Below are 27985 nucleotides of genomic sequence, written 5' to 3'. Positions count from 1 at the left end.
TGCTCTTCCTGTGGAATTGCAGCATACAACTAACGAGGATCACTTTTGCAAGGCTCTCAAAGCCTGGTTGTTTAACTTCTAATCCCCTGCCCTTCTCGGTACTGTTGACTGCTTAGTGCTGGCAGGCCTACGGGTAGCCACACACTCTACAAATACCACCGAATAGAATAGAATATACGCCCTAGTTAAAGTTGCAGGTAGAGTTTTATTAACTAAGCTGGAGGGGTGCACTGGAAACAATTCAGTTCTATCTAACATTCAATATGAGTTTTGGAGAGAGATCAGGGTGTTTGAACAATGTCTAAATTTGGAACTAATATCAAATACAATGTGGCTAAAATGGGTACAATCAACTTAGCTTTTGTGGATCTGTCAAGCATTTTTGACTGTGTTTCTCATTCCAGCCTGTGGTCTTAGAAGGAGAATCTGGGTTTCTCATTCCAAACTGTGGCGCTTGGTGGAGAATCTGGGGTTATCAATTTTCTCCAGGACATCTATACCTGGTCAAGAGCCAGAGTAAGGTATAGAATGAATGGGTCATGCAGGGAGTACTTCAACAAAGCCTGGAGGATTAGGAAGGGGTGTGTCCTTTCCTCTTCAAACTCTCTATTAACAACTTGGAGAGGGTGTTGGTGTAGAGGTGTAGGGACTTGACTTAAATATGTCATCATCCAGTGCTGACCCTTCTGTATGCTAATGATGCAGTGCTCATGTAATGCACACCAAAAGGCCTCTGTTAGACTGGCCAGCCTTAGGGCGGTCTTCCCCCAAACGTTTTGCCATCACCCCTCCTCTTTTGCTGAATTTGTTTTTGTTGTCCATAAGACTTTGTGCTCCTTACCATTACTAACCTGTGCTAAAGTGCTTGTATGCTCTCCCCTAAACTTACTTGGTAAAATTGACTTACAACCAACTGGCACATTTAATTTACATGTAAGTCCCTAGTAAAGTGGCACTACATGAACCCTTGGCCTGTAAATTAAATGCTACTCATGGGCCTGCAGCACTTTTTGTCCCACCCACTTAATAAGCCATTTAAAACATGTTGCAGGCCTGTCATTGTAGCCTGTGTGTGTGCAATTTTTAACTGCAATTTCGACTAGGCAAAGTAAACCTTTTGATAGGCCTACACCTTCCTTTTAAAACATATAAGTCACCCCTAGGGTAGGCCCTACACAGTCCAGAAGGCAGGGTGCCATGTATTTAAAAGTAGGATATGTACTTTCGTGTTTTACATGTCCTGGTAGTAACACACTCCTAAATTCGCTTTTCACTGCTGCAAAGTATACCTTTCCCATAGGATAACATTAAGATACTTTATTTAATAAGTGATAACTTTCACTTGGGAGCAGGTAGGGAGCTTGGTGTCTAAAGAACTGCTGTTTCATACCCATTGTAATGATGAAGTTGTAGTTTAAGTCACAATTCTGAAAATGCCACATTTAGATAGTTGGAAATTTCTTGTCCTAAATATTTGGTGCCTGTATCCTGGGTCACATGACCAGGTGTAGCTAGCAATTGGACTTTGTGTATTTCTCCCAGATAGTGAGACAAAGGGGGGATAAGTACTGGCAGGATGGGTCATCTCTGTCAGGATTAGGGGGAGGAGGCGCTGTCACCTACAACACAAACTCTGACTTAGCCCACTCACAAAGGGTTTCACACTAGTCATTTGTGTCCCCAGACAAGCAGGGACCAGGGCATGGAGGAAGGAAATTCCAGACATTTCTGAAGAAGGAAAACTCTAAAAACTTCTCCAACTTCCAAGCTGTCACCAGATATAAATATTGGACCCTCAGACCCACCTCTTCAGAGCACTTCTGGGCCTGTGGAAACTCAGAAGAAGGACTGTTGTGCTGCACTGCTGCAAGAAGGACTGCTACTGTGCTGCCCCGCTACTGTGCTGCCCTGCTGCCTGAGTGAGAAGGACTAGGCCTATACCTAGAACCAGGACCAATGGAGTGAGTCCAAGGGCTAGTTGGCTGGCCTCCTCATCAGAGCCTCAGGGACAGAAAAGTTTACAACCATGTTGAATCCTGCATCTAGACTTTCACTCCCCAGTCCTGGACCCTTGGAAGTGTGCCTAAAGGAGCTCTACCAGCCCAGCTGCTTCCCCAACAAGAACCGACGCAGCGCAATGCATATCTATGCAGCTCCTCATCAGAACTGTGACTGTGTGACACATCAGTGATCTAGGATCACGCATCCCAGACTGCTATTCATCAGAACTGCTACTGCACAAAGCATCTCTGATGCAGGACCTCGCATCGGAGGCTGCAGTTCATAGGAACTGCTGCTGTATGGTGTATCTCCAATGCAAGACATAGCACCCTAGCCTGCAGCTCATCAGAACTGCTACGGCATGACCCATCACTGATGCAAGGACTCCGCAGCTCGATTCCCAGGCTACAAAGTACTATTCAGTGGATTACCTTGGTCCCTGGAGGCAGCCCATGCTCCATTGCAGTCGGCCTGAACTTGTGACTTGGCCATGAACCAGCGTGACCAGATAACCACAGTTGGCACTTTTGGCATCCAAGCACTTAATTTCTTTAAAATCTTTAAAAGTGTATAACTCTGGTTCTACTAATTGGATGTTTGTTGTGTTCATCTCAAATAATATATTAAATGTTGCTCTGTTTAGCTAAGTTCATGTAGGATTTTTCTGTGTTGTATTTTCACTTTATTACTGTTTGTGTGCTGCATAAATACTTTACACATTGCCTCAGATAAGTGAAGGAGATCTGTGAGCTACCACTGACATGGCCATTCTGGTGCTATCATTATCATTCTGGTCTTGGACTGATAAAAGTTGATCAGAACTGTTGGTATGAGGGGAATTGTAGGAAATGAATGAAGACATTTCTCTGACCAGTTTATCAAAACTGGGAAGAGCAACTGGGTGTGCCTCAAGCTCTTCAACGCATATAAGACCCCGCTGGCCAACATCATCAGATCCCACAGTCTCAACATAATTTCCTATGCAGATGACCCCCAACTCACCCGCTCACTCACCAATAACCCCTCCACCACCAGAACCAGCTGCCACAGATGCAAGACAAGAGTCACTGATTAGATGAAGAGCACCTGCCTACAGCTGAACACACACAAGATGGAAGTTCTGATCTTTGGAAACAGCAGCAACACATGGAGCGACTCCTGGTGGCCATTAGACCTAGGACCCACACACACTGCCTGAAACCTCGGAATCATCATTGACAATAAGCTGACCATGCAATCACAGATTAACGCCATCTCTTCCACCTGCTTCCTCCCTTTGCGCATGCTATGTAAGATCTTCAAGTGACTACCTCTACACATAAAATGCACTGTGACACAGGCCCTCATCACCAGCCGACTGGACTACAACAACGCCTTCTAACGTAGAAATCACCTCGCACCTCCTACAGAGACTTCAGACCATAGAGTACGCCACAGCAAGACTCATTCTCAGCCTCCCCCGACAAACCCACATTATACCCCACCTCAGGCAACTCCACTGGCTACACATACAGAAAAGATGCCAATTCAAGCTGCTGACCCACACACACAAGGCTCTACACAACCAAGGACCCATGTACATTAACCACCACATGAACTTCCACCAACCACAGCAAAGACTACACGCTGCCTTCTTTTCACTTGCCCATACTCTCTGCATCTACCGAAGTAGTGGAGGACACTCCTTCTCTCACGTAGCACTAAAAACCTGGAACAGCCTTCCCATCAGTCATTTCAAAGCAAAACACAAAACAGTACATTAATACCATTGTTAGAAATCTGTGGAAGGGGTCAAACATTTTGAACTGTGATCCTTTTTTATTAATTGGCATGAGAAAGATCACATCATCTTGTGCTAATCCAGAGACTGGTGCATGGATAGCATATTATATTGAATAACCGATGGGACTCTGAATTCTAGTGGACTGTCCTATTAGCAAATGAATGTAAATGCATATTTGAATTGAATTTTTTTCCAGTTTAGGCATATATGTTTTTGATTCAAATAACTGTCTTGGGTATCGGTTAATATTGAATAACACTGATGGTAATATTAATGTGTTTGGATAAAGATATTGGTGGTCATTCTGACCTCGGCGGTAAAAGTTGCTTACCGCCGGTCAGAAGACCGCCATAACACCGCCGCGGTCGCGGTAAACCACCACGGTCATTCTGACCCGCAACAGGCAAACCGCCAAAAAACCGACATCCACAGAAGTCCGCCACACCAACGGCCAGTGAAAAACTGGCGATGACCAAACCTCCACCGTCACGCCAACAGAAATACGCCTATGCCATTCCGACCCACGAATCCACGCGGTGGTCTTTCAACCGCGGTATTCCATTGGCGGTACACACGGCCGCGGTCAAAATACACACACAGCTCCAAAACACAGCCACATTCGACAATTTGAAATACACACACCTGAAACACATACAAACACCACTCCCACACACCCAATCAACTATAAAACACACACCCACATCACCCACAAACCCCTACTACCAGAAATTCAGAGAGAAGGCGAGAGAGAGAGCACAGCTATTGATAACCCCATCACACAGAGGAACACTACATCATCACCCACACTACATCCACGCACAAAACACCACACACCACCACACACACCACACTCATCACCGCAAACACCACCCCATACCTCATCCACACCACCCCATGGCACCCCAAAGACACCCCAGGTTCTCAGACGCAGAACTCAGGGTCATGGTGGAGGAAATACTGCGGGTAGAGCCCCAGCTCTTCGGGACACAGGTGCAGCACACCACCATTGCCAGGAAGATGGAGCTATGGCAAAGGATAGTGGACAGGGTCAACGCTGTGGGACAGCATCCCAGAAATAGGGAGGACATCAGAAAGCGGTGGAACGACCTACGGGGGAAGGTGCGTTCCATGGTATCTCAACACAACATCGCGGTACAGAAGACTGGCGGCGGACCCCCACCTCAACCCCCAGAATTTACAGCATGGGAGGAAGAAGTCTTGCACATCCTGCATCCTGAGGGCCTCGCAGGAGTAGGCGGAGGAATGGACTCTGGTAAGTCTAATCTCAACTACTTCATCCCCCCCGCCCACCAGCATGCCAACTCATACCCCCATCACACATCCTCCTTGCTAATGTCTCACCAGCACAACCCACCCATCCCAACACCAAGCCCTGCATGCCACCACAAACCATGGACACCCATCACCTAAGCATGCCCACTGCACATACCCATCCCCACCACAAACCACCCTCACAACTCCTCCCACAAGGGAATGCCAGCACTGGGGTACAAGGGCACCCACACATTGCACGCTATGGCACACACAGAAGCAATAACCATACTCTTATACCCCTGCAGGACCCGAACGCCACCACACTGCCCAGGAGGGTCCAGAAATGTCCATCCCACCCCCAGAAGAGGCCCCCAGTGATGACAGCAGCTCTGTCTCCCTGGACCCAGATGACCAGCCCGGCCCATCTGGGACCTCGGGACAGTCGGTTCCCCTCACACAGCCACAGGCCACAGCAGACCTAACCCCCTCTGGGAACACCAGCACAGCACCCACCCAGCGGGCCCATGCCTCTGTTTCCAGGACAGGTCAATCAGCGGTGTGTCCACCACTACAGGGCACCCAGGTTAACCCACCACCCCAACAACAACAGGGACCTGGGGGCAGTGGTAGTGGGTACATGGTCCAGGGGACAGAGGCCCAGGGAAACAGGGGAACTGGGAGGGCTGCTGTGCGACAGGGGGGGACAGGCCCAGGGAACCCACTCTCCACGAGGCCCTCACCTCCATCATGGGAGCATACCACTGCTCCCAGGAGACGATGGCGACGGTCCTGGCCAGGTTCCAGGAGATCCAGGCCCTGCAGGAGGAACAGTACATGGGGTTCCGGGTAGAACTGAGAAACATTAGTTCCGCAATGGGTACCATCGTTGTGGCACTCAACCAGATTGTCAACACATTGCGGGACCATGTGGCACCACAAAGGGCCCCTGTCACTAGCATGGACGAAGAACAGCCGACCACCTCCGCCGGCGCTAGTGGACAGGAGGCCCCGACACCACAACAATGGGCCACCCGAACCCCACCCCCTGCAGAAGGAGAACCACCCCGCAAGCGGGGCCTGAGACCTAGGAAGAAGACAGAGTAGGATGGCAAGACCCCCGCCAGGAAAGGATACCCCCTGATGTCATCCCACTGTCCCACATGTTCACCCTGTCCAACCTTAAACTGCCCCTGCTCCACCTTCCACAGGCATATGGACAATGCACCTGTGAGACTGAGAGTCTGGACTCTGCCATGGACATTCCTCCACCATCACCCATCACCGTTTTTCTACCATTTCCCCAATTAGAGCACTTTAATAAACACACATATTTCACAAAAACCATCTGGAGTCTGCCTGTTTTGTGAAACAAATGTATTAGACATAACCGTTCCAAATTGTCCAGTTACATTGTGATGACAACATACCACTGTCACACAGCTGTAGTCCATGGGGAAACAAAGCAGAGGTCACGCCGTGGGGCCCACATCTCTGAAATTGGAAGGGAAAGTCAAACTCAGTTACCATACACTGGGGGGAAAGGTCAGACAGTAGAGAGCCAGTAGTCTTTAAGAAAATGTAATTTGCCGGTGTTGATTCTTACCTGTGTGTTACTGAAAATACTGCAGTATCACTGTGTTCCTGTTGTCTGTGTCGTCCCCTTCGTCTTCCTCCTCTTCACTCTCCGCAGGCTCAACAGCTGCCACAACACCAACATCTGGACCATCCTCCTGCAGGAAAGGCACCTGGCGTCGCAAAGCCAGGTTGTGAAGCATACAGCAGGCCACGATGATATGACACACCTTCTTTGGTGAGTACATTAGGGATCCTGTCATATGCAGGCACCTAAACCTGGCCTTCAGGAGGCCGAAGGTCCGCTCGATCACCCTCCTAGTACGCCCATGGGCATCATTGTACCGTTCCTCTGCCCTTGTCCTGGGATTCCTCACTGGGGTCAGTAGCCACGGCAGGTTGGGGTAACCAGAGTCACCAATTAGCCACACACGGTGTCTCTGAAGTTGTTCCATCACGTAAGGGATGCTGCTATTTCGCATGACGTACGCGTCATGCACTGACCCTGGGAACTTGGCATTTACATGGGAGATGTACTGGTCAGCCAAACAGACCACCTGGACATTCATCGACTGATAACTTTTTCTGTTCCTGTACACCTGTTCACTTTCTCTGGGGGGTACCAAAGCTACATGGGTCCCATCAATGGCACCAATGATGTTGAGAATATGTCCAAGGGCATAGAAATCACCCTTCACTGTAGGCAAATCCCCCACCTCAGGGAAAATGATGTAGCTCCGCATGTATTTCATCAGGGCAGACAACACTCTGGACAACACCTTTGAAAGCATAGGCTGAGACATCCCTGAAGAAATGGCCACTGTTGTTTGAAATTACCCACTTGCCAAAAAATGGACTACAGACAGCACCTGCACTAGAGGGGGGATCCCTGTGGGTTGGCGGATGGGTGACATTAGGTCTGGCTCCAGCTGGGCACACAATTCCCGTATAGTGGCTCGGTCAAGCCTGTATGTCTGTATGACATGTCTTTCTTCCATTGTCGACAGGTCCACCAGCGGTCTGTACACAGGAACATTCCTCCATCTCCACGCAAGTCCCAGCGGACGGAGCCTAGGAAGGACAACAGCGAGCACAGAGTCAATCAACCCACAGGTACGTTTCCACAGCTTGCACAGTACACGATTCTCAATGCATTGAATGGCTTGTATGAGTGTCGATGCAAGGCCTAGGTATGTGTGACGCAGTACAAATTAAGCCATGTGGGCCCTTGAAATGGCGGCTGCCTGACCTGTGAAGTGCGACAGTGGGATGTGATGTCAATGCGCTGGCGTGGCACACCGTGGCGGTAGGCGGTCGAAGACCGCGGTGCAAAGGCGCATTGGTTAACATTGAACCCTATGGCTTTCAGGAGCCAATGACGATGTGCGCCGGCGGTCGCGGTACGCACCGCCGCGGTACGCACCGCCGCGGGCGTGACCGCCATTTCCTATCTGCCTAATCACTCGATACCTGATCATCCACAGGAGAGGACCTATACTGCAAGTGCTGCTGTGAACTCGGTCTGGAAGAGACAATGGCTGCTGCGACTGGGGAAAGGGCCCCTGCCTTCACTTCTAAAGAATTGGAGAAACTCGTGGATGGGGTCCTCCCCCAGTATGCGCTACTCTACGGTCCTCCAGACCAACAGGTTAGTCCACTGGGAGCATGGTTTGTGGGCAATGCCTGTGGTGAGTGGGGTGGAAGAACGATGTTGGGGAGGGGAGCGAATGAGGCATGCATCGCACGACAGATGAGAGCATGTGCCATATGGCAACGTTGGGGAGGGGGGGCCACTCACATCGAGCATGCAGAAAATGATGATATATATTTCCCCCCCCTGTACATGTCACATAGGTCAGCGCCCATCAGAAGATCGGCATTTGGCGTGCCATCGCCAAGGACGTCCGGACCCTGGGGGTCCACAACAGACGGGGCACCCACTGCCGCAAGAGGTGGGAGGACATCCGCCGCGGGAGCAGAAAGACCGCGGAGGCTCTGCTGGGGATGGCCTCCCAACGTAGGAGGGGTGCCACACGTCAATTGACCCCCTTCATGTCCCGGATCCTGGCGGTGGCCTACCCCGATTTGGATGGGCGCGTGAGGACATCATAGCAGACACAAGGGGGTGAGTACCAGCACATTCTGCTATATTAGCGCACAGTGGAGGTGTCTGGGTGGGGGAGGAGGGCTGTGGGTATCTCTAGGCCAGGGCGATTTCTGTAGGCTAGGCCCCTCCGTAAGGCATGGCCCTGTGCCCCCGCCCCCCACCTCTGTAGTGTGCCAAGTACAGCTATCCATGGGCCTGGGTCACCTATGTGTGCATTTGTCGTCCATAGGCTTGTAGGCCAAGTCCCAATGATTGAGTAGTGTACACCGAGTGCGCGGCGTAGTGCAGGGGGCTTCTGTGTCTGTCCTCTCCGCCAACGGTGTCGCCAATGCATGCACTCAACATGTCTTTATTCCCCCCCCCCCTTTTTTTGCTGCTTTTCCTGTACATGTGTGCATTAGCATCATCAGGCGGAGGAGAAGTGGCATCGGAGCACGAGGGAGCTGCATCTCACATGGCCCCAGAGGGCCATGCAACCGACTCCGAGTTCACCACTGAGACGGAGGGCGAGGGGAGCTCCACAACGGGGACATCAGCGACACAGACACGTCCTCGGAAGGGAGCTCCCTTGTGGTGGCGGCAACATCCGTGCCCACCGCTACAACAGGAACAGCCGCCACCCAGCGCACCAGCTCCGCCCTCCAAGCAGCCCCTCAGCATTCGCCCCGTGCCCGCTCGGCCAGGAAGGGGGGTATCTCCTTCGCCCCAGGCACCTCAGGCCCTGCCCCAGTTACCCCTGCTGCCCTCAGTGAGGAGGTCATTGATCTCCTCCAGACGCTCATTGTTGGGCAGTCTATCCTTTTGAATGCCAACAAGGGTGTAGAAAGGGAGGTGCACCGGAGCAATGCATACCTGGAGGGCATTCATTCGGGTCAGGCTGCCCATCAGCGATCGTTCAACGCTCTGGCCTCAGCACTGACGGCAGCCATTGTCCCTGTCTCCTGCCTCCCCCCTCCAATTTCCTCATCCCAGTCCCACTCCCCTGTTCCTCTGCCTATCCCAGACACACCTACAGACGAGCCTGCACACACCTCAACACCCAAGGCCAGCTCATCCAGACATAAGCACCACAGATCACACAAGCATTCACACAAGCAACATCCACATGCAGACATGCCAACAGCCACTGCCTCCTCTGTGTCCCCCTCCTCCATGTCTCCCTCCTCCCTCCCTGTGACGTCTCCACGCACACTTGCATGCACACCATCATCAGCCAGTACGTCCGTCACCACCACACCCACCAGAACACTCCGCACACGTGCAGTCACCACCCCCACTGCCATTTACACGTCCCCTGTGTCCTCTCCCAGTGTGTCTGTCACCCCCTCTCCCAAACCACACAACCGCAGGCAGCCACCCACCCAACAGCCATCCACCTCACGACAGCCTCCGTCACAAGCACCTGCACTCAAAGACACCACACTTGACTCTCCTACAACCACTTCCTCTTCCTCAACTCCCATACCCACTGCACCTACCCTTCCCACTGCTCCTAAAATGTTTTTCCTCTCCAAAATTAACCTCTTCCCATCACCTGACCCACCCCCTCCTTCTCGTAAGAGTCCAATCAGCACCTCAGCCACCACAACCCCTGGACCTACAACGACCATAGTCCAGGGCTATTGGAGTCCACCACCTTCAAGGGCAGCAACATCGGCCAGCAGCAAAGGGACAGCCAGCCCACCCCCTGGGAAAAAAACAAAAAAAGGCAAGGGCCGGCGCGAGAGGCCAGAGACGGCAGCCCCCAAAGGCACGACCCTGGGACCGTCACGGAGTGTGGTGTCACCGGGCACATCCACAAAGGGAGGCAAGGGCCCCACAGATTCGCCGAAGGATGGCAAGGGCAGCACAGCCGACAAGTCTGGCAGCAGGCGAGCTGCCCAGGAGGGCCCAACCAGCCCCATTCCGGGTGTGAAGGAGGACACCCACGGGCCCAGGACTCCAGCACAGGAGGGCCCCGCAAGCAAAAAGTCGGATGGCGAGTGAGCGGAAAATATTGGCCGGATCTGGTGCCCTGGGGACACATGTCAAGCACCGCTGAACAGGGCCCCACCGTGACAAGCACCGCTGAACAGGGCACCGCCGTGACAAGCACCGCTGAATAGGGCACCACCGTGACAAACACCGCTGAACAGGGCACCGCCGTGTCAAGCACCGCTGAACAGGGCACCGCCGTGACAAGCACCGCTGAACAGGGCACAGCCGTGTCAAGCACCGCTGAACAGGGCACCGGCGTGTCAAGCACCGCTGAACAGGGCCCCGCCGTGACAAGCACCGCTGAACAGGGCACCGCCGTGTCAAGCACCGCTGAACAGGGCACCGCCGTGTCAAGCACCGCTGAACAGGGCCCTTCAAGACAAGCACCGCTGAACAGGGCCCCGCCGTGACAAGCACCGCTGAACAGGGCACCGCTGTGTCAAGCACCGCTGAACAGGGCACCGCCGTGTCAAGCACCGCTGAACAGGGCCCAGCCGTGTCAAGCACCGCTGAACAGGGCGCCGCCGTGACAAGCACCGCTGAACAGGGCACCGCCGTGTCAAGCACCGCTGAACAGGGCCCTTCAAGACAAGCAGCGCTGAACAGGGCCCCGCCGTGTCAAGCAACGCTGAACAGGGCACCGCTGTGTCAAGCACTGCTGAACAGGGCCCTTCAAGACAAGCACCGCTGAACAGGGCCCTTCAAGACAAGCGCTGCTGAACAGGGCCCGCCGTGTCATGCACCGCTGAACAGGGCACCGCCGTGTCAAGCACCGCTTAACAGGGCCCTTCAAGACAAGCACTGCTGAACAGGGCCCTTCCTCTCAAGCACCGCTCCGCTGTGCCCTTCCTCTCAAGCACCGCTCCGCTGGGCCCTTCCTCTCAAGCACTGCTCCGCTGGGCCCTTCATCTCAAGCACCGCTCCGCTGGGCCCTTCCTCTCAAGCACCGCTCCGCTGGGCACCGCCATCTCTGAACCGCTCCGCTGGGCCCTTCCTCTCAAGCACTGCTCCGCTGGGCACCGCCGTCTCTGAACCGCTCCGCTGGGCCCTTCCTCTCAAGCACCGCTCCGCTGGGCCCTTCCTCTCAAGCACCGCTCCGCTGGGCCCTTCCTCTCAAGCACTGCTCCGCTGGGCCCTTCATCTCAAGCACCGCTCCGCTGGGCACCGCCGTCTCTGAACCGCTCCGCTGGGCCCTTCCTCTCAAGCACCGCTCCGCTGGGCCCTTCATCTCAAGCACCGCTGGCCCATTGGCAGGAGGGGCAGGGCCGGATCTGTCTCGGGCAGGGCTTCAGGAAGCACTCTGGGCACCATGCCTCCTCCTGAACCAGTGGAATCGGTAATCCACTTGATAGACTGTGGCTTTGCACTCCCCAGGATGGTACAGTGGGCAATCCGCCCAGTGTAGAGACTTGTGAGACTGTGGCTTTGCACTCCCCAGGATGGTACAGTGGGCAACTCACCCACTATAGAGACTTGTGAGACTGTGGCTTTGCACTCCCCAGGATGGTACAGTGGGCAACCCACCCACTGTAGAGACTTGTGAGACTGTGGCTTTGCACTCCCCAGGATGGTACAGTAGGCAACCCACCCACTGTAGAGACTTGTGAGACTGTGGCTTTGCACTCCCCAGGATTGAACAGTGGCCATGGAGGCCCCTCGTGGATCTGGCGTCGTGGACTCATCTGGCTGAGGTGTCCCCCCTTCCCTTCCCCCTGAGGTGCCTGTAGTTTTAATATCTGATGCACCTGCAGTGTTCTCTCCAATGGATTTGGGTCTCCTGTGTGGGCTTTGCCCATGTGTTTAGGCCCATTGGCCCACAAACAATGGCTGGTAGCCAATATGTGCTGGACTTTTGTCATATGTATATATTGTTCATGATGTAATATATATTATTTAATATACTTCATATTTCACTTCACTTCACATATGCTATAATATACTTCAATTTTCATGATCATTTTATTTTGTCTTTGCATTCTTCCAGGGGGTTTGGGGGGTGTCACTCTGAGTTGTTGCTCTGCATTGATGTGTGGGTTGTAGTGGGTGAGGGTGGGGGTGGGTGTGTCACGTATGTGTGTGCCTGTAATGTTTTGCCTCCCCCCTCCCCTGTGTCGTAGGTGCAGTACTCACCGTTGTCGTCTGCGCCGGCGTTCGTGCTCCTGGTAGAGGAGCAGGAAGACAATGGCTGGGAGGATGTGTAGTTCCGGTTCCATGCTGTCCAGATTCCGCGTGGAGTGTGTAGAGGTGAGCGTTTTCCGTTCGGAAAGTCTGTTTCCGCCGTGTTTTTATCGGCGGGGCAACCGCCCCGGAAGAGGTGGCGGATTGGTGGGTCGTGATAGGGTGGGCGGTACGTTGTCTCCCGCCTGGCTGTTGGCGGTGACCGCCGCGCTGTTTGTTTGTCCCGCCGTGGCGGTCGTAGTGTTAAAGTGGCGGGCTCTGTTGGCGGTTCCCGCCAGGGTCGGAATTCCATTTTTTGGACCGCCAGCCTGTTGGCGGTTGGCCGCCGCATTAACACCGACCGCCAGGGTCAGAATGAGCCCCATAGTGTTTAACAAAGATAGAAAATGAATTATATATTGACATTCATGTTGTTGTACTAGCATTTTGCTTTGAAATGATTGATCAATAGCCATTGGGGGTTTATTATGTATGCAGTTTATCACACAGCATTCCCCTTTGACCATGGATGCTAAAATCGAGAAGCGTAATCTTGCCATTTGTTTTGCATCTGCAAACAAGTCTGTCTGAGAATATCTCCAGTCTTGGAATTTTCTTTCCACAACTTTGTCATTTAGAATCCAATCATGCGTTTTACTGATATGGACTATTTCTATGTTTTAAACACCTGGGAGATGGACAGCTTTGACTTGAGGGACAGAGATCTTGGATGCATCCCTCCCTGCTTGTTCAAATAGTACATTGTTGTTGTGTTGTCCATCTGAATAAGCAGAGAGTTTGTTTTGATTGCAGGAAGAAAGGGTTTTAAAGCTACATGAACTGTTCTCAACTTTAGCAGGTTGATGTGATAGGTTTTTTTCTTTGCCTGAATATAATTCTTGGGTCCTTAAGTGGCCCAGGTGTGCTCCCCATCCTCATAGAGATGTCTGTAGCTAGAGTTTATATTGTGAGTACCTGATGGAATGAAATCCCTTTCATTAGATTCATTGATCTGGTCCACAGTGAAAGTGATTTAATGATCAACTGTGACAAAGTCAATTTATTTTCCCAGCTCTCCGAGAAGTCATTCCACTGGTCCTCTATACTTTACTGGAAAGGTCTCATGCGAAGCCTAGCATGCAAGAGGCAATTGATCCTAATAGGGATGATATTTTTGAGTCATTGGATGATAAGTTTGCAACAAAATGTGACATGTCAGCTGAATTCAAAATCTCTCCTCCGAAGAATACACTTTTTCAGACAGTGTATCTATTATATATACTACAGAAAGTGTATATTTTGAACTGGGAGGATAGTGGACTTCTTGATGTTTACCTGAACATCCAATTTGGTTAGAGTGTCGAGGCACATTTGAAAATGCTTCAGTGTTTCCTCTGAGAATGTATTTTTTATTAACCAGATGACGGGTGGGACCTCAAACAAATACAATATCCATTATGAACAATATTCAAGACCCATCTGTCTGTAGTTATTAGAAGCCACTCTGTAGAGTGTGTAACAATGTTTCTTCCCACCGGAATTACTAATGGAGCTGTGGGAAGAAGTGTCTCATTGTTTGTGGGAGGCTTCTCTGAGTTTGCAGGTCACTGATGTTGTCCTCTAGAGGTTTTGCATTTGTGGTAATACTGTCTTTGCTGCTGTGGTTGCTGGCGATGAGACCAATGAGGGGTTTAAACCTTCTGGGGGTTGTAACATCTGTCATGAAGCTTGAATCTCCATCTATATTCATTCCTCTTCTCTAAGCCCACAGGTTTCAGGGTAACTCATTTTTCACACACCACATTTCGACATCCATGTGTGATCCAATTGATGTATTCCTTAATAATGGTAAATTCAGGATTCTTTGTTGTACTTCAGGCTTAGGACCTGTTAGTCTGAGTTACCAGCCTCCTCGCGCAAACACCATTTGCAATAGCCATGAGTGGATAAATCTGATATATCAGTCGCTAAGCAAATTATTTGGTTTGAGACTAGCATAACCTTGCTGAGGACTTCCTCAAAGTCTTGTTTGTCCCCTTGATGAAGGTTGTGTGTAAATCTTTGGGGACAGTCCCAGAGGAAGCTGCCTAAAAGAGCATTAGCAATAGCTGTTTTCATAGTAGAGGCCGGTGTTCTACACATTTTCCTTCCCCAAGAGTTTATTTTCTTACTCTCTTTATTCAGCAGCACTGAGGGAGATGGTGTTGCTGTGTGTGACTTCCTAGCTGAAGCTACAATTACAGAATCCGGTGGAGCGTCTGATCTGAGAAAAAGATGGTCAGGAAACTTATATTTCCTCAAGAGCCTAGACAGAGCAGATTTTATTGCTGCAGGTGTAAAACATAACTGCACGCTCATAAAGACCAGGAACTAGAGGGAGGAGAGGTCTTGATGATATCCTCTGACGTAGTGTTTCAAAGATGACTGATGTTGATATAGTAGGAGTAGGCATAGCAATGTTTCATTTTGCTGCTCCTCTTACAAGCACATTGTTAATTATTTTCAGGTCATCAACTGGTGACACCCTTGCTCGAGGTATGTTTGACAGAGTTCCAGAGTAATCCCTAATAGATCTCAAGTTAGTTGTCCATGAGGGAGATCTTGTTCTATGCCAAGATTATGACCTCCCACTAGGTCTTGTACTGGATCTTCTTGTTCCATAATGCGTAGTTAGGTTTCTTTCTCTAGACTTTCTTGGAAATCTAGGTCTTGATTTGGATCTTGAACAATGTCCATATGTTGAATGTGGACCTGTACATTCCTGTGGCCTTTCATATGGTATTGACCCTGGTGAGAACGCAGGTGGATGTCGCTCCCTCATGAAGGTGTGCCAGATAATCCAATTTCAGGAGTATGACTTGACGGTTAGTCTGTCTAAGTATAATCTGATCTTGGACAAGTAGGTACTTTATCTTTCCCAAGATCTTGAAGCCATCTTGGTGAAAGTTCTATTGATGGTGGCAGATATATTGTTCTGCTTGTCAAAAGCTTTGATGTCCACAAAGGTGGCTTCAGTGTCAAAGGCTTAGACAGAGGTGGGTTCAATGTTAACGGAGGTGGATTTGATGTTGATGGAGGGGCTTCAATGTTTGTGGACCTGATGCCAAAGGCTTCAATAACTTTTTCTACTGTGACCATCAGGGTTCTTTCAATGTTGAGTGGTGTCTTGGTGTTGTGCTTGATGACGGCAAACACATAAGCAAATTGTCAGTCTTTGATGTCATACCATTTCAGTGTCATACTTCTCAACATAGATGAGCTTCTCCATGGCCTCTAGAAGATCTGACAGCATATTCAAGTTTGTTTCTGTGCTGCAACCCATTTAGCCTGTCTATCCTTAAAGATTCTTCTTGAAAAGGATTTATAAAGAGTGCAGGAGTCAGGAGAGTGAGATTCAGGAAGACACAATACACAGTCGTTGTGGGGATCTGAGTGTACCTTCATTTTTCCACAAGAAGGGCACTTCACAAAAACTGAAGGCATTTTTGTCAGGATAGATAAAATATTGTTCTGTCAGATAAGGGTCTTAAAATACTCTGGCTGTCAAAAGACATTGAGTGAAACTCGCAATGTAAGGTTTTGGAAAGATTGCCAATGGATTTTTGGTCAAAAAAGGCAGTGCCAGTTTTTTTCTCCTATGCTTTGCATTGCAGCCTGATCGCTAATAATATCACAGATTCCCTTCTCTTTTCCTTTCAAAAAGGTTTGTGAAGGATTCCCGGGGGTCACTGTTCTATTAGTGAGTATCGTTTATGTAATTGACTTATTTTTTTAAATGAGAATTAAAATAAATCTGGCTATTTTTAGTTTTCCTTTAGGCTGCAAGCTTATATTTGATGTACTATTGTATATCGTTAGATATAGATATATCTGTAATTTTGGAAGTGCCCCTGGATCCACATGAATTGGCGGAGCTATTCAGTGCTTATGACTATTGATGAGGACCCCCAGGAAGAGAGCTGGGTCTACCTGCTTAGAAGCTCTCATAAGTTCCCGCCCCCTTCTTCTTTAGCATAGGGTCTGGACTCAGGACGAACCCAAGCTCAACACTCTGATAAGACAGCATGTTGAGTTTGGTTTTATCTAAATCTTGACTTAGCCATGCAGATTCCCTGGTCTAGCTGCATCAAGACATTTTGTAATACGATGGAGAGACCCAAACTGTTCAATTACCCCATGTCATTGAATCAGATCAATAAGGGGGAATTAAAATCACTGTGTCTTGAGCTTTTTGCAGAAGAATGATATACAATACAATGCCACAAAACCAGTGACATTTAATATATCAGCTTGCATCCCACTGAGGGTTTACAACTAGTTTGTTTACGCAACAAACTCAGCAGCACAGGTTTGTATTAACCTGATTAAGATGTAATTCAGCCAACGATTAGTGATTTTTCCAAGGCAGCATGATTGGTCAAGACAGCTAGCACATTGTCCTTGTGGTGGCATCTCAGAACAATCTATGATGTTCTTTTTGCAACTTGCATGATAAACCGAGATCAAGATTTATCAAACCATTGCTTAAATATCACTTTAGGCAATGTAGACTAGGGGTGGGCGGAGTTTGTAGAGTTTTCCCCACTCCACACGGAAGCAGAGTTCCAAACAACTCGGCGAAGTTGAGTTGGCAAGCGCGAGCAAGAGAAATGGTTCAGTTGGCAAACACAAAAGAGAATTCTGAATGCGAGTGGTCATGGTAGGCTGCGACCGCTTGCGATGAGAAAGCTACCGATTGCATTGAGGAAGCTGCCGCTTGAGTCGAAAATCTACTTGAGCAGCAGAAATAATTTTGCGCCCTCTGGTGCTCCGTGTGATGCCGTTTGTGCTGATTTTACAGCGCAGGAGAAACTCCTTGCACTGAGAATCAGTGCGAACAACGGGACTTACCGAAACTCTGCTGCTTGCGGACGCCATGTAGTTCAGCAGAGTTTTTTTAGCACTTCGCGGAGTTCCGCATAGCAGAACTCCAAGAACTCTGCCCAGGCCTAATTTAGACCTGCTTACTTACAGCATTTACAGAAATATGAGGTATGAGTGGCTATATACAGCTATATGTGGTATTGCCATAGGTTTTAGAAAGCAGCTCAGAGACCCTTGCTTTTACCAGTGGAAAGATGATCGCTACTAGGCTGGCTAGAGAGCAGAGGTCGATAAGGGAACTGATTACTTTTGTTAGTGAAGAAATCTACTAGTAATTACCTTGTATATGTTTTTATACATCATTTTATAATTTGAACTTTGTATTTGATGGCTAAACAATTTTTGCAATGGATTTGACTGATTATCTTACTTTAATGTTTGATATAAAAACAAATAAAGTTTAACGGAGAAGAAGAAGACTAATTATGCTAATCATTTTCTTGCATTTCTCTCATCCTTCGCTTGCCTTTGGCCACTTCAGTCAGACACAATTCTATTGCCTCTGTTTAATTTGTAAGAGAAGGCTCCTTAAAACGAACCTCCTTCACCGTGATTCCTAGAAATATTTTGGAATAGTGTTTGAAAATTTTGAGTAGTAACTAAGCCATGTGAGGTGTTTGTAGAAGATGACAAAAGGCACTTTTCTTGAAATTCTAATACTTTCGAGGTCTCCTGAGATAATTGTAGGTGATCCATTTGTTGTCTCACTCTGATGTAGAAATCAACACAATGCCCAAAGTAGGCCCCCGATACAAATGTTTGATCTAAATCCTCTACCACTCACAATGTCCAGAAGACTTATAGACACATTCAACTGGGTTTGTCACCGTTAGTCCTTTCAACTTTTAGAAATTCTGCAGGCTTGGAAAGTTTGAAGGTCAGCTGTCAATGTCCTCACTTTGACCTCTTCTGTACCAGTTTATTTGTCATGTCCTGAGAAGGAATCAAAGTACTCCATTTAAAAAATAATTTGAATATGTTGTTATTTGTGTATACTTTTATGAGCTGTGCATGGATGTTTGCTGCTGCTATCATAATCTGTATTTTATTGCACGCATGGCTGCCTCCCTCTAACCGGCCAATGAAAGACTGCAGGGACTGGGTATCAGGCAATTTCCAATCTGAATTGATGTCCTATGTCAAATGGAATTCTTGCAGACAGTACTGGCTTCTTAACAAACAACATTTGCATGCAGAAAATTACAGAATGTATTTAAATAGATAACACAAAACTACAAGTCCCAGAAGACAGAGAATCACTGGCTAAAATACCTGAGCTAGCTGAAGGTTTTAAGTATGATCTAAAATTTCTGGGCCGCACTGCAGACATCTTCCAGGATAATTTCTGAAGTCAAACTGGAAGCAGAGCCTATCAGATGTCTGCATTGCTATCGACAGGCCAGCAAGAATAAGCAATAGTGAATCGCAAGCCAGTGTAACCTGAAAAGGTGAGTAATTCTCGAAAAGGGCAAGTTGAGATTCAGATTCAGTCACATCCCAGAATGGTTATGTTATATGTATTTGTAAAGTGCACTATCACCTGCAAAGGGTATCCTGGTGCTGAGCAGGTTTAATGCAGTCATATTGACAAACTAAAATCATTTGCCTAGAATATATTTTACCCCTGCCTTAGGAAAACAAGGTTGAATGAAGACTTTGCAGATTTCGGGCCTGATTCACAGAGGACCTCAGCACTCACGGTGGAGGCCCTGCAGTTGAGGGGGAGTCTCTGCGCTCGGTGGATTCTTCCCCATTAGAATTCAACTCAACCAAACAAAGGCTAAGGTGATATGTCCTCTGGGCAAAGGATGGAAAGCTTGCATATACAAATACTTTGAATTAATTCACCTGACCAACTCTAAGACCTTAATGTGAACTGGGAGGATTACGTGGAGCTGCTGGATGAAAGCGATTGGAGAGATTAACTCTTGAGAGAGTTGGTTAGACTAGACTAAGGTGCAGATTCTGAGTTTTGCATAGAAGGTACTCCATCGTAATGGCAATGGAATACCCTCTCCACCAAACAGAAGGTCCTCCCACCCGATTTAGAGACTCCGGCAGAATCAGGCTCCTGTGCTTGCAGAGCATGGACCATCAGAGGTTAGCCATCTAATCTGCCAGCCAATTTAGAGTGGGTGATTGGATGGATTGTTTTGTTCTCTGTCACTTCCAGGTAAACCCTAGTGGTAAGGGACAGTAAACAAACACTCCCATGTTGTGGGGGTCATTAGTTTTTTATTTTTCAAAAACAAATGCTTTGGGGATGTGTTTGAACCATCTGCCAAACATTTACAACAATGACCACTGTGATGTTAAGAGTTACCCACTGGTCTGGCTGAATCAACCCCTAAACATTTACAAGTAAAATATTATATTAGCCTATTTCACTCCCAAAAGTCTATGGCATGCTGGTAAGATCCTTTCAACCTGTTGCTTAAGATGTAGTTTAGTGGAGGGCCACTTGATTCATGTGACACAGGACTGTTCAGTCATCACAAAATATTGGGCATAAAGCTCACCACAGATTCAACGCCTGGATACCCTCATGAGTGATTAGCTGCGCTCTACAAATTCACATAACATAAGAGATTGTCCTTCTGGGAATACTACATGATCTTGGGGACAGTTGTGGTGAATGTAAACTGCTGGTCATACAGTACAGTTATAGAAAAAAAGGATGTTGCCAAATATTGAAAATATGCAACAACACCTGTATTTGCAGAACGGGTGAGAGCAATGGACAGATTAGTGAAATTTGAGGAACCCCTCCATAAGACCAGAGGCTGCCCCCTGTTGGAAATTGGGCTATTAGTTGTGTGGCCAGCAATAGTTACTAAGTTGTCCTCAATGGGAATCAAACACCCCATTGTAGTGCTTGACTCTCACAGGGTAGCGAGTTGGAGAAGTCTAAGGCCTACTTGGGGTAGGCTAGGAATCACGGATCACTGGCACACATTAACAACGCTCAATAAATGTTTGTCCAGTCAGTACCTTTTCTTTGGAAAAAGAGAAGTCCATTCATTACACACTACTAAATATTACACAATAATTTACAAATATACAATGGCAGATAAAACATGCCATAGCTGATATTGTACACCCACTGGTGCCCCCCCCCCCAGAGGGATCACACAAACATATCAAGTATGTGGCTCAATAAAACATATCCAATCATCATGCAAACTCAATAAAAACATTTATCAGAAACTTTGTGTCTGTGCGTTCTTCCATACACCTGGACAGCATTGTAATGCACCCATATAAACAGCCCCTAGAGGACTTAACCACATGAAAGCAATATGGGGAAAAACATTACAGTGTAATTATACATTCAGCCCTTATTATTCATAACCCCATGCAATATCATTACAATGTAATCACATTAAAAGGTATTATAGTGTAACCATCTTCTCAGCCACTAGAGAGTGCAGTACATACATTTTCAGGCCTTCCAGGCCTCCTAAAATGTTAACATACACCAGGCCTCTAGACACCAAACTACCCTCAGCTGTAAAGCAAAAAACTCCAGCCATGAGAGAGCTTAGAAATTCCTTGAAAAGTGGACAGGTGATGATTTTGGGGTCCCCCCAACTAAAGGTGGGGACCCAATAGATGATCCAGGGAGAAAGAGCACATCATGCTGAACACTTTAAGTTCTGAGCAAAAATATGTAGCAAATGAAATACCACTCAATGCATTATGGAGCTAGTTTCCCAGAGTTCAGTGAATAACATAGTAGCATCTCTCCTGCAGTGCTGGGGAGAGCTTTGCTGAGGTTTCCCTTTTGTTTGTTTGATGTAGTATGTGGCCTTGCACGTAATTTTTTATTTTCTTCTGGTGGTGGTGACCGGGGGCACTCCAAAGATGGCCACTGTTGGAGGGCGCTTGTGGAGCCCACCTGTGGCTGTCCTTGCCAGGTCCACGCACTGGAAGGACGTCTGTGTGTTGTGACGGGAGCTAGCAGTCCTCCTGCGTGTTTTCTCACTCCAGCAAGCAGACGGGTGATGTTGGGGCTGCTTCCTGGGGCCCAGGGATGGAGTACTAGGCCTCTCTTGGAGAAGAGAGATGGTGTTTCCCCATTATTACGTGTATACAGGAGTAAGGGAAGGGGTCCTGGCCCCTGAAAGGAGAGTCCACCTAATGGATGGGGTCTCCAGGTGAGTTAGGAACATGAGGAGGGGGCCCCACGAATGCCTTCTCCCCAAACAAAATAGATTTAGCTTTTTAACCCCTCGCTAACCCTGGGGGAATTTTCCTGGACCTGCAGCGGATCCCCACGTGCTCAGTGGCAGAGACGGTCAAAGGTTGCCAAACCTTAAAATGCCATAACTCGGGCCCTGTTGGGCCGATTTGGACAGTCCTGGGTGGCCTTTGTTCCTGCTGCTGGAGACATTGTAAATATTGGACATAGCAGGGTGACAACAGGCCTGGGATCCGATCCTGAGCTGAGCCAGGGAAATATGAAAACTCTGAATGACCCACAAGATGTACTGATTTGCAAGCTGGCTGGGTCCAAGCAGAGGTGGAATTTTGGGTGAAATTCGATGGATTGGGATATGGCCCCAAGCGATTGCCTGTGGCTGAGATTCATTAAAAAAGAACAGGTGATGGACGGGATGCTGAACAATGTCAAACATTCACCCCCAGTACAGAGATCTGGGCCTCAATCCATTGATTTTTTTGCTACCCATGCCATTCCAGTTTGGATCCAGTCATATGCAAATCAGTCTTGATGCTGTTCCACATGGAAACAGTCCAGCCCGAACTGCCAAGCCAGGTCCTCCCTGGACTGGAAACAAGCATTCTGGGATCAGTTTCAGGGTATCACCACTGGAGTCAAGCTAGCCTGGCTGACAAAAGACCTTTTATGCCACAGTGGTTCTGAGATGAGACACATTAACTCCTCACACATCCAGTGCTAGAGCAGAGAACCTTCAGAAGCAGTGATTGCACTGTGTATTCATTCTGGTCACCCCTACCTTTCTGGGCCAATCATCTATATTAATGCCAATCCCCAAAACTGGGCTACACTTTTTAGGCCTCATTTGTCTTCAATTTCCTCGCTTCCTAGCTAGCTCTATTTTACCTTTTAACATTTCTGAAGTTCATCCTCTTTGGTGTTCTGGGCCTGCCTTTCAATCCACAGACATCTCCAGTCTTCATTATTACAGCTCTGTTTCTCTTTTCACTTGTTTCTCCTTTGTTTTTCCTCCAGTGGTTGCAATTTCCCACATTCTACTCACTTGTTTCCATGCTGTTCTTCAGCACTTTCTCTTCTTTCCTAAAGAGATCTCCTTAGGAATCATTCCTTACCTGTCACAGTCCACTTTCTTTCTCCTAACTGTCTCTAGTCTGATCTTCAGACATGTCCTGCAAGCACAGGAACTCCTATGTTTTCTTTAGTGTTTTCCTCTATCTCAACTTTCTTTTACTCCCGTCTCTTTCTTCAATATTTCTCTCAGGTGTTTCTCCAAGATCTCTACTTGATCCAATTAACACCCCAGGTCTCTCTAGTAACTGTTGTCCTCCTGTAGTAGTCCCTAATTTCCTTCTTTGTTCTTAGCCACTCTTGCTCTGCTTCCCAGAAGTCTCCCATTCCTCCTCTGCACTCTATCAGATCTCTCGCACTACTCATCTGTCCATATTCCTATACCTTCCCATTTTGTGTTCAGCACAATGTTACCACTTGTCATCATTTGCTTACCATCCTTTCAGTGGTAGTCTCTGATCTCACCCACTTATTGCTACGCAATCTCCACTCTCTGCCCCTCCTCCTCAGCTCTCTCTTGTGCTTCTCTCTTCAGCTGTCCATGGTCTTCCCTCTCCTTGTTTTTCCCTCAATAATATTCAGCGTCAGCCACCTCCACTGTTTCTTCTCGCACCTCCCACCTCCCGATGATAACAGTCAAATTTTCTTCTCTCCTCTCCAGGCTTCCACTGGTGCAGCTGGCCTCTTCCAGGTATGTTGATCTATATGGATTTATTTAAGTAAAAACTAGAGGTAAAATTTTCCAGGGCAGCCGAAACTCATGATGGTGGTTAGTTAGGACTATTCAATTGTATATTTTCACAAAAGGTTCCTACCTACACAGAAATACCTTGCAACTGTCGAAGAAACAGCCATATATATATAAAATAAAATAAAAAAATATAGTTTTGTTTTGTGTAGTTTTATTAGGTAGTTCAGTAAGACGATAATCAGAGTCGTGTTTGCATCTGTCTTTGCATCTGTCTAAAGTAACTGAGGCAAAAAGGATATCATCAACATATTGAACAAAAATGGAGATTCCAAGAAAAGATCAAGTTTGGAAAAATGTCTTTAAAGGTTAGGAAAAGATGAAGGGGACTCTGTAAAGCTTTGACAGACCTTCCATCACTTGGGATGCACCACATGAGAATGCAGAGAGAAATGATCTCTCTTTATGAACATATATGGTGAAGAACATGGAACAGTAATCCACCACAGTTAATTATTTGACATTTGTGTGGCTGCAGGGATGGTAGCAGGGTTGGGGACCACTGGGGAAGCTAGAGATAACCAAATTATTGATACCATGATTGCCTTGCACAAAACAGTATGCATTGTTCTTCACACCTTTTTGTCAGGGGAAACTGGTGTATTGCATCTGCTAAAAACTGGTCCCAAAACGTGATACAGTGTGATACTGTCCAGGAAGACTGGTTGGAAGCTTTGGTTTCCAGCTTCAGAGAATACAGGGGAATGTGGGATAGTTCTTAATAGGTTTTATCTTTATTTTTACAAGATCAGTGGAAAGTATGCAACCTGCATCACTAGCACCTGTAGATCATAAAGTTGAGAGAACTTTTGCAAGTACTTCAGAAGAATTTTAAAATTATCAGCAGATGATTTTCAATCAGTCTTGCAAAACATGGCAAGGTCCTAATTTTCCTTGCTCTGTGGTTCATTAAGGTAAACTCTATCTAGAGTGTGCAAAGCAGTGCAAATATTTTTTCGGAAATATCATGCCCCTAAAACCTTTCAGGAGAAAAGGGCATAGGACAAAAGCATGCACGTCTGCAGAAGGATCAAGAGTTATGGATACAGGTTTTGAAATGTGGTGTGGAACTCATTGATTTGAAATACTGACTGCAAATAATCAGAGTTTTTTAGGGCAGATCAGCTTGGGCCCAAGCTCATGGTACAATCAGCACCTCTTGGGCTGTCCCAGTATTCTGGGTATGGATTCTGTGTGACCTCTTTAAATTCAGGTGCGTTGGATGAAATAGGTAACTTTGCAACACCATTAGGGCAATCTGTTTTCCATTGTCTAAGCTGCAAAAAATCAAAACATGACCCTCCTGGTCCTTCGTCTTCTCCCCTGCCTCTCCCAGCCCTGTCCCAGCTCACCCACGGTTTCCTTCCTGTTTCTTTCGCCGAAAGCATCTTTGCCCCTTCCCTTCACATCCTAATTTTAAAAATATCATCTTAGATTCTGAAGTTCCCCTCTAATGTTGCTGAGACACCACTTAATGGTTTGATGCAGTCAATAATTCAGGCAACTTTTTAGTTTATCATCCAATAACAATAGTCATCAATTGATTTCACACATCCAACTCTATATCAACTGTGTCGCCTGGGTGATGCCCAAATACATTTCAAATGAATCCTTAAGCCTATCTAAGTAATTTGCTGGTGACTCTCATTTGCTTTGTTGGCAATTTGAGATCTTAGTCCAACCAATTTTCAGTAACCACACTTCTGCAACTGCATTCAATAAAACATCCTTCTATGCATTAAGGGTCCCTATATTCCCGTGGTTTTGTCTCAGCCATACTCCCTTTTCAGTCAGTTGGTCCCTTACTTCACTTGGCACAAACAAACACAATAATTGATTCACAGTTGGGCTTGTAAACTTCAAATACACTTTGCACTTCTTTGAGTACCTGTGAAGGGGTTTCAAAACATTAGGAGCTTGCTTCTTAATACTCATCAAATCAGGAAGTTCCAGGGGACATTAGCAGTAATTTTACCTCCAGGGGTGATGTAGTTTAGTCAAATGACTTTTGTTGTCTGCATTGTTAGAGGATGCTAGAGTGTCCTCCCTCACATTTAGGACTCTTCTTCTAAGTCCATCTCAAACTTTCCGAAAAAAATGATGCAAGGAAATCTTGTTAGATTTTCTTGCGCCACTTTTTCACCCCCCCCCCCCCCAAACGGGGGAATGTCACCTTTGCATACATTATGCCTGGTGCAGGCATAATGTGCTGCAAAGGGTTACATAGTGGCGCAATGCATGCGTCGTGCCACTTTGTAAATATGGCATGGGGATTTTGGCCTCATTGGGTTACATTAGCATAAAAAATGCTGCTAATTTGGCGCAAGGAGGCACAAGGGGCTCTTAAATATGCCCCTTGTGCCTGTAGCATATACCCTAGAGCTGGCGTAGGAGTTCTTTCCCAGTTAGAATTACAATTTTGGTGAAGAGCACAATGACACAAAGAAGTTTCCCTATAACTTTGCGTCCACAACTTCCTCCTAAACAAAGGGCCACAAATCCTCTTCAGCCCTGGTTTCACTAATCCCATTCATCCTCCTGATCAACACTGAGGCACTCAGCGTTATCAGTTTTGGAGGTATCTTGTCGTAGGACCCCTTTAGCACCTATATTTGACATCCTTATTTTAGAATTAGGCCCATGGCGTGTGCCATTTACATTCGTATAACATTTGTTTTCATATTTTTAGCAAAGCATTCTTTTAGTTAATAGTTTTATTATTTTAATCAGCTGCCTCTTTCTGAGAAGACAGAATTCACGCTGCACTTTTATCAGCAATTGTACAACGTGCACTCTCTGACCTGTCCAAGACTGCCATGTACGGTACATGATGTGCCAACTCGTATTGCTGACCCAGGAGCCAATTCCTATCCACAAAACACATCATTATGTCATATCACACTGCAGACAGCTTTGCTGATTCTGGTGTCGACTCTTCAGCTTCCTGAGTTGATTGCTATCCAGGCAACAGGCAGAACCATTCTACAATATTCAGGTATGGGGTTGGGGTTATTTCCTTAGATTGGGACAGACAAAATAGATACAACCACTATGCTCTCAGAACTAGACACAAGGTTACAGTAGAAATTGCTAGAATCTCTAGGCTTTCTAGACTCATAGAAAATGGTGGGGTTGTTTATTTTTCTTTGCCTTGGTTGTAATGATGATTACTTTATTGACAAGACCATGTCCACTCACCTGAACTCCAGGTTCCGCTGAAGCGAAGAAAATAAAACCTTCACCCCTAAACACTCTTTTCTCGTATCTCAACTGAACAGGGAACAAGCTAATAGTCTCTGGGGGAAAAAGATAGGGAACAGGGATTTGGGAAGGGAAGAGAAACAAAAACACTGGTTCACAAAGGAGCGTCACTTTTGTTTTAAGAACGTTGCCTCGGGCTTTGGTGCAGTAATTTCTAAGACCAAAACAAATAAAAAAAGAAAAGAACTACAAATATCACAGAGCCTTTCAGCAAAATAACAATAATCATTCACACTTGAATGCTCAACTATTAAACTCACTTTTGTAACTCACAAGAAAATCGTTATAAAATCAAACTTGTGAGTTTGTCTTTTGTTATTCGTTTTCACACAATAGACTTGCTCCAAAAATAATCAGAATAAACGTCTAATTTTGCATAGATATCGAGCGATGGTTTCAGGAGTTCACAACACTTAACTTCAATGCTGCCTTTAAAAATACTTCTCAAGCTGTCTTTGGAAAATAGTCTTGCATCACAGGTTTCTCAGCATCGACAAATGTTTTTCATAATGCACCAAAAGGTCACGAACCTCGAGAAGGGTGAAAACAGGGGAACGAGAGGGGGATTACTCATGAACTGACTTCTCCTGGAATGTTTTCGATTATTTGAGGGAGATGGAATACGGTTTGTAAATTCTCCAGCCGCTGTAAAAGTAATCTGCTCAAGAGAGGGAAGCTCCGATGAAGTTTCGCACTGAAAGGATGACTCCAGAAAGAATCACAGAAACTCCATCCAAACTAGAAACACCTGCGAGCGAAAGAAGACTCGAAGCCAAGCACAAAAAACACCTTGGCAGTTCTATTTATAGACTGGAGATGAGTCATCAGACACATGCTGGTGATGAGTCATCAATCACTTCTGATGATTCATATGAAGGAATTCTGGTGAAAAGTCATCAGACTTATGCTGGT

The 27985-nt window shown here is 47.2% G+C and overlaps 1 protein-coding gene across 5 annotated transcripts in view; it reads left to right on the top strand.

The window, feature by feature from the left end:
• The window catches only part of LOC138293607 (tenascin-like), a 581232-nt gene that overhangs the window by 27362 nt on the left and 525885 nt on the right, over positions 1-27985 (top strand). For all 5 annotated transcript variants that reach the window (XM_069232880.1, XM_069232877.1, XM_069232879.1 and 2 more), the window contains one exon: positions 23726-23755. In XM_069232880.1, the coding sequence (XP_069088981.1) occupies positions 23726-23755 (30 nt within the window). Of the gene's footprint in view, positions 1-23725; positions 23756-27985 lie in introns of those variants that run through there.

This window comes from Pleurodeles waltl, chromosome 4_2 (assembly GCF_031143425.1).
Source record: "Pleurodeles waltl isolate 20211129_DDA chromosome 4_2, aPleWal1.hap1.20221129, whole genome shotgun sequence".
Classification (NCBI taxonomy): domain Eukaryota; kingdom Metazoa; phylum Chordata; class Amphibia; order Caudata; family Salamandridae; genus Pleurodeles; species Pleurodeles waltl.
The sequence above is the reverse complement of the archived record's forward strand: the minus strand, read 5'-3'. Positions and strand labels throughout refer to the sequence as shown.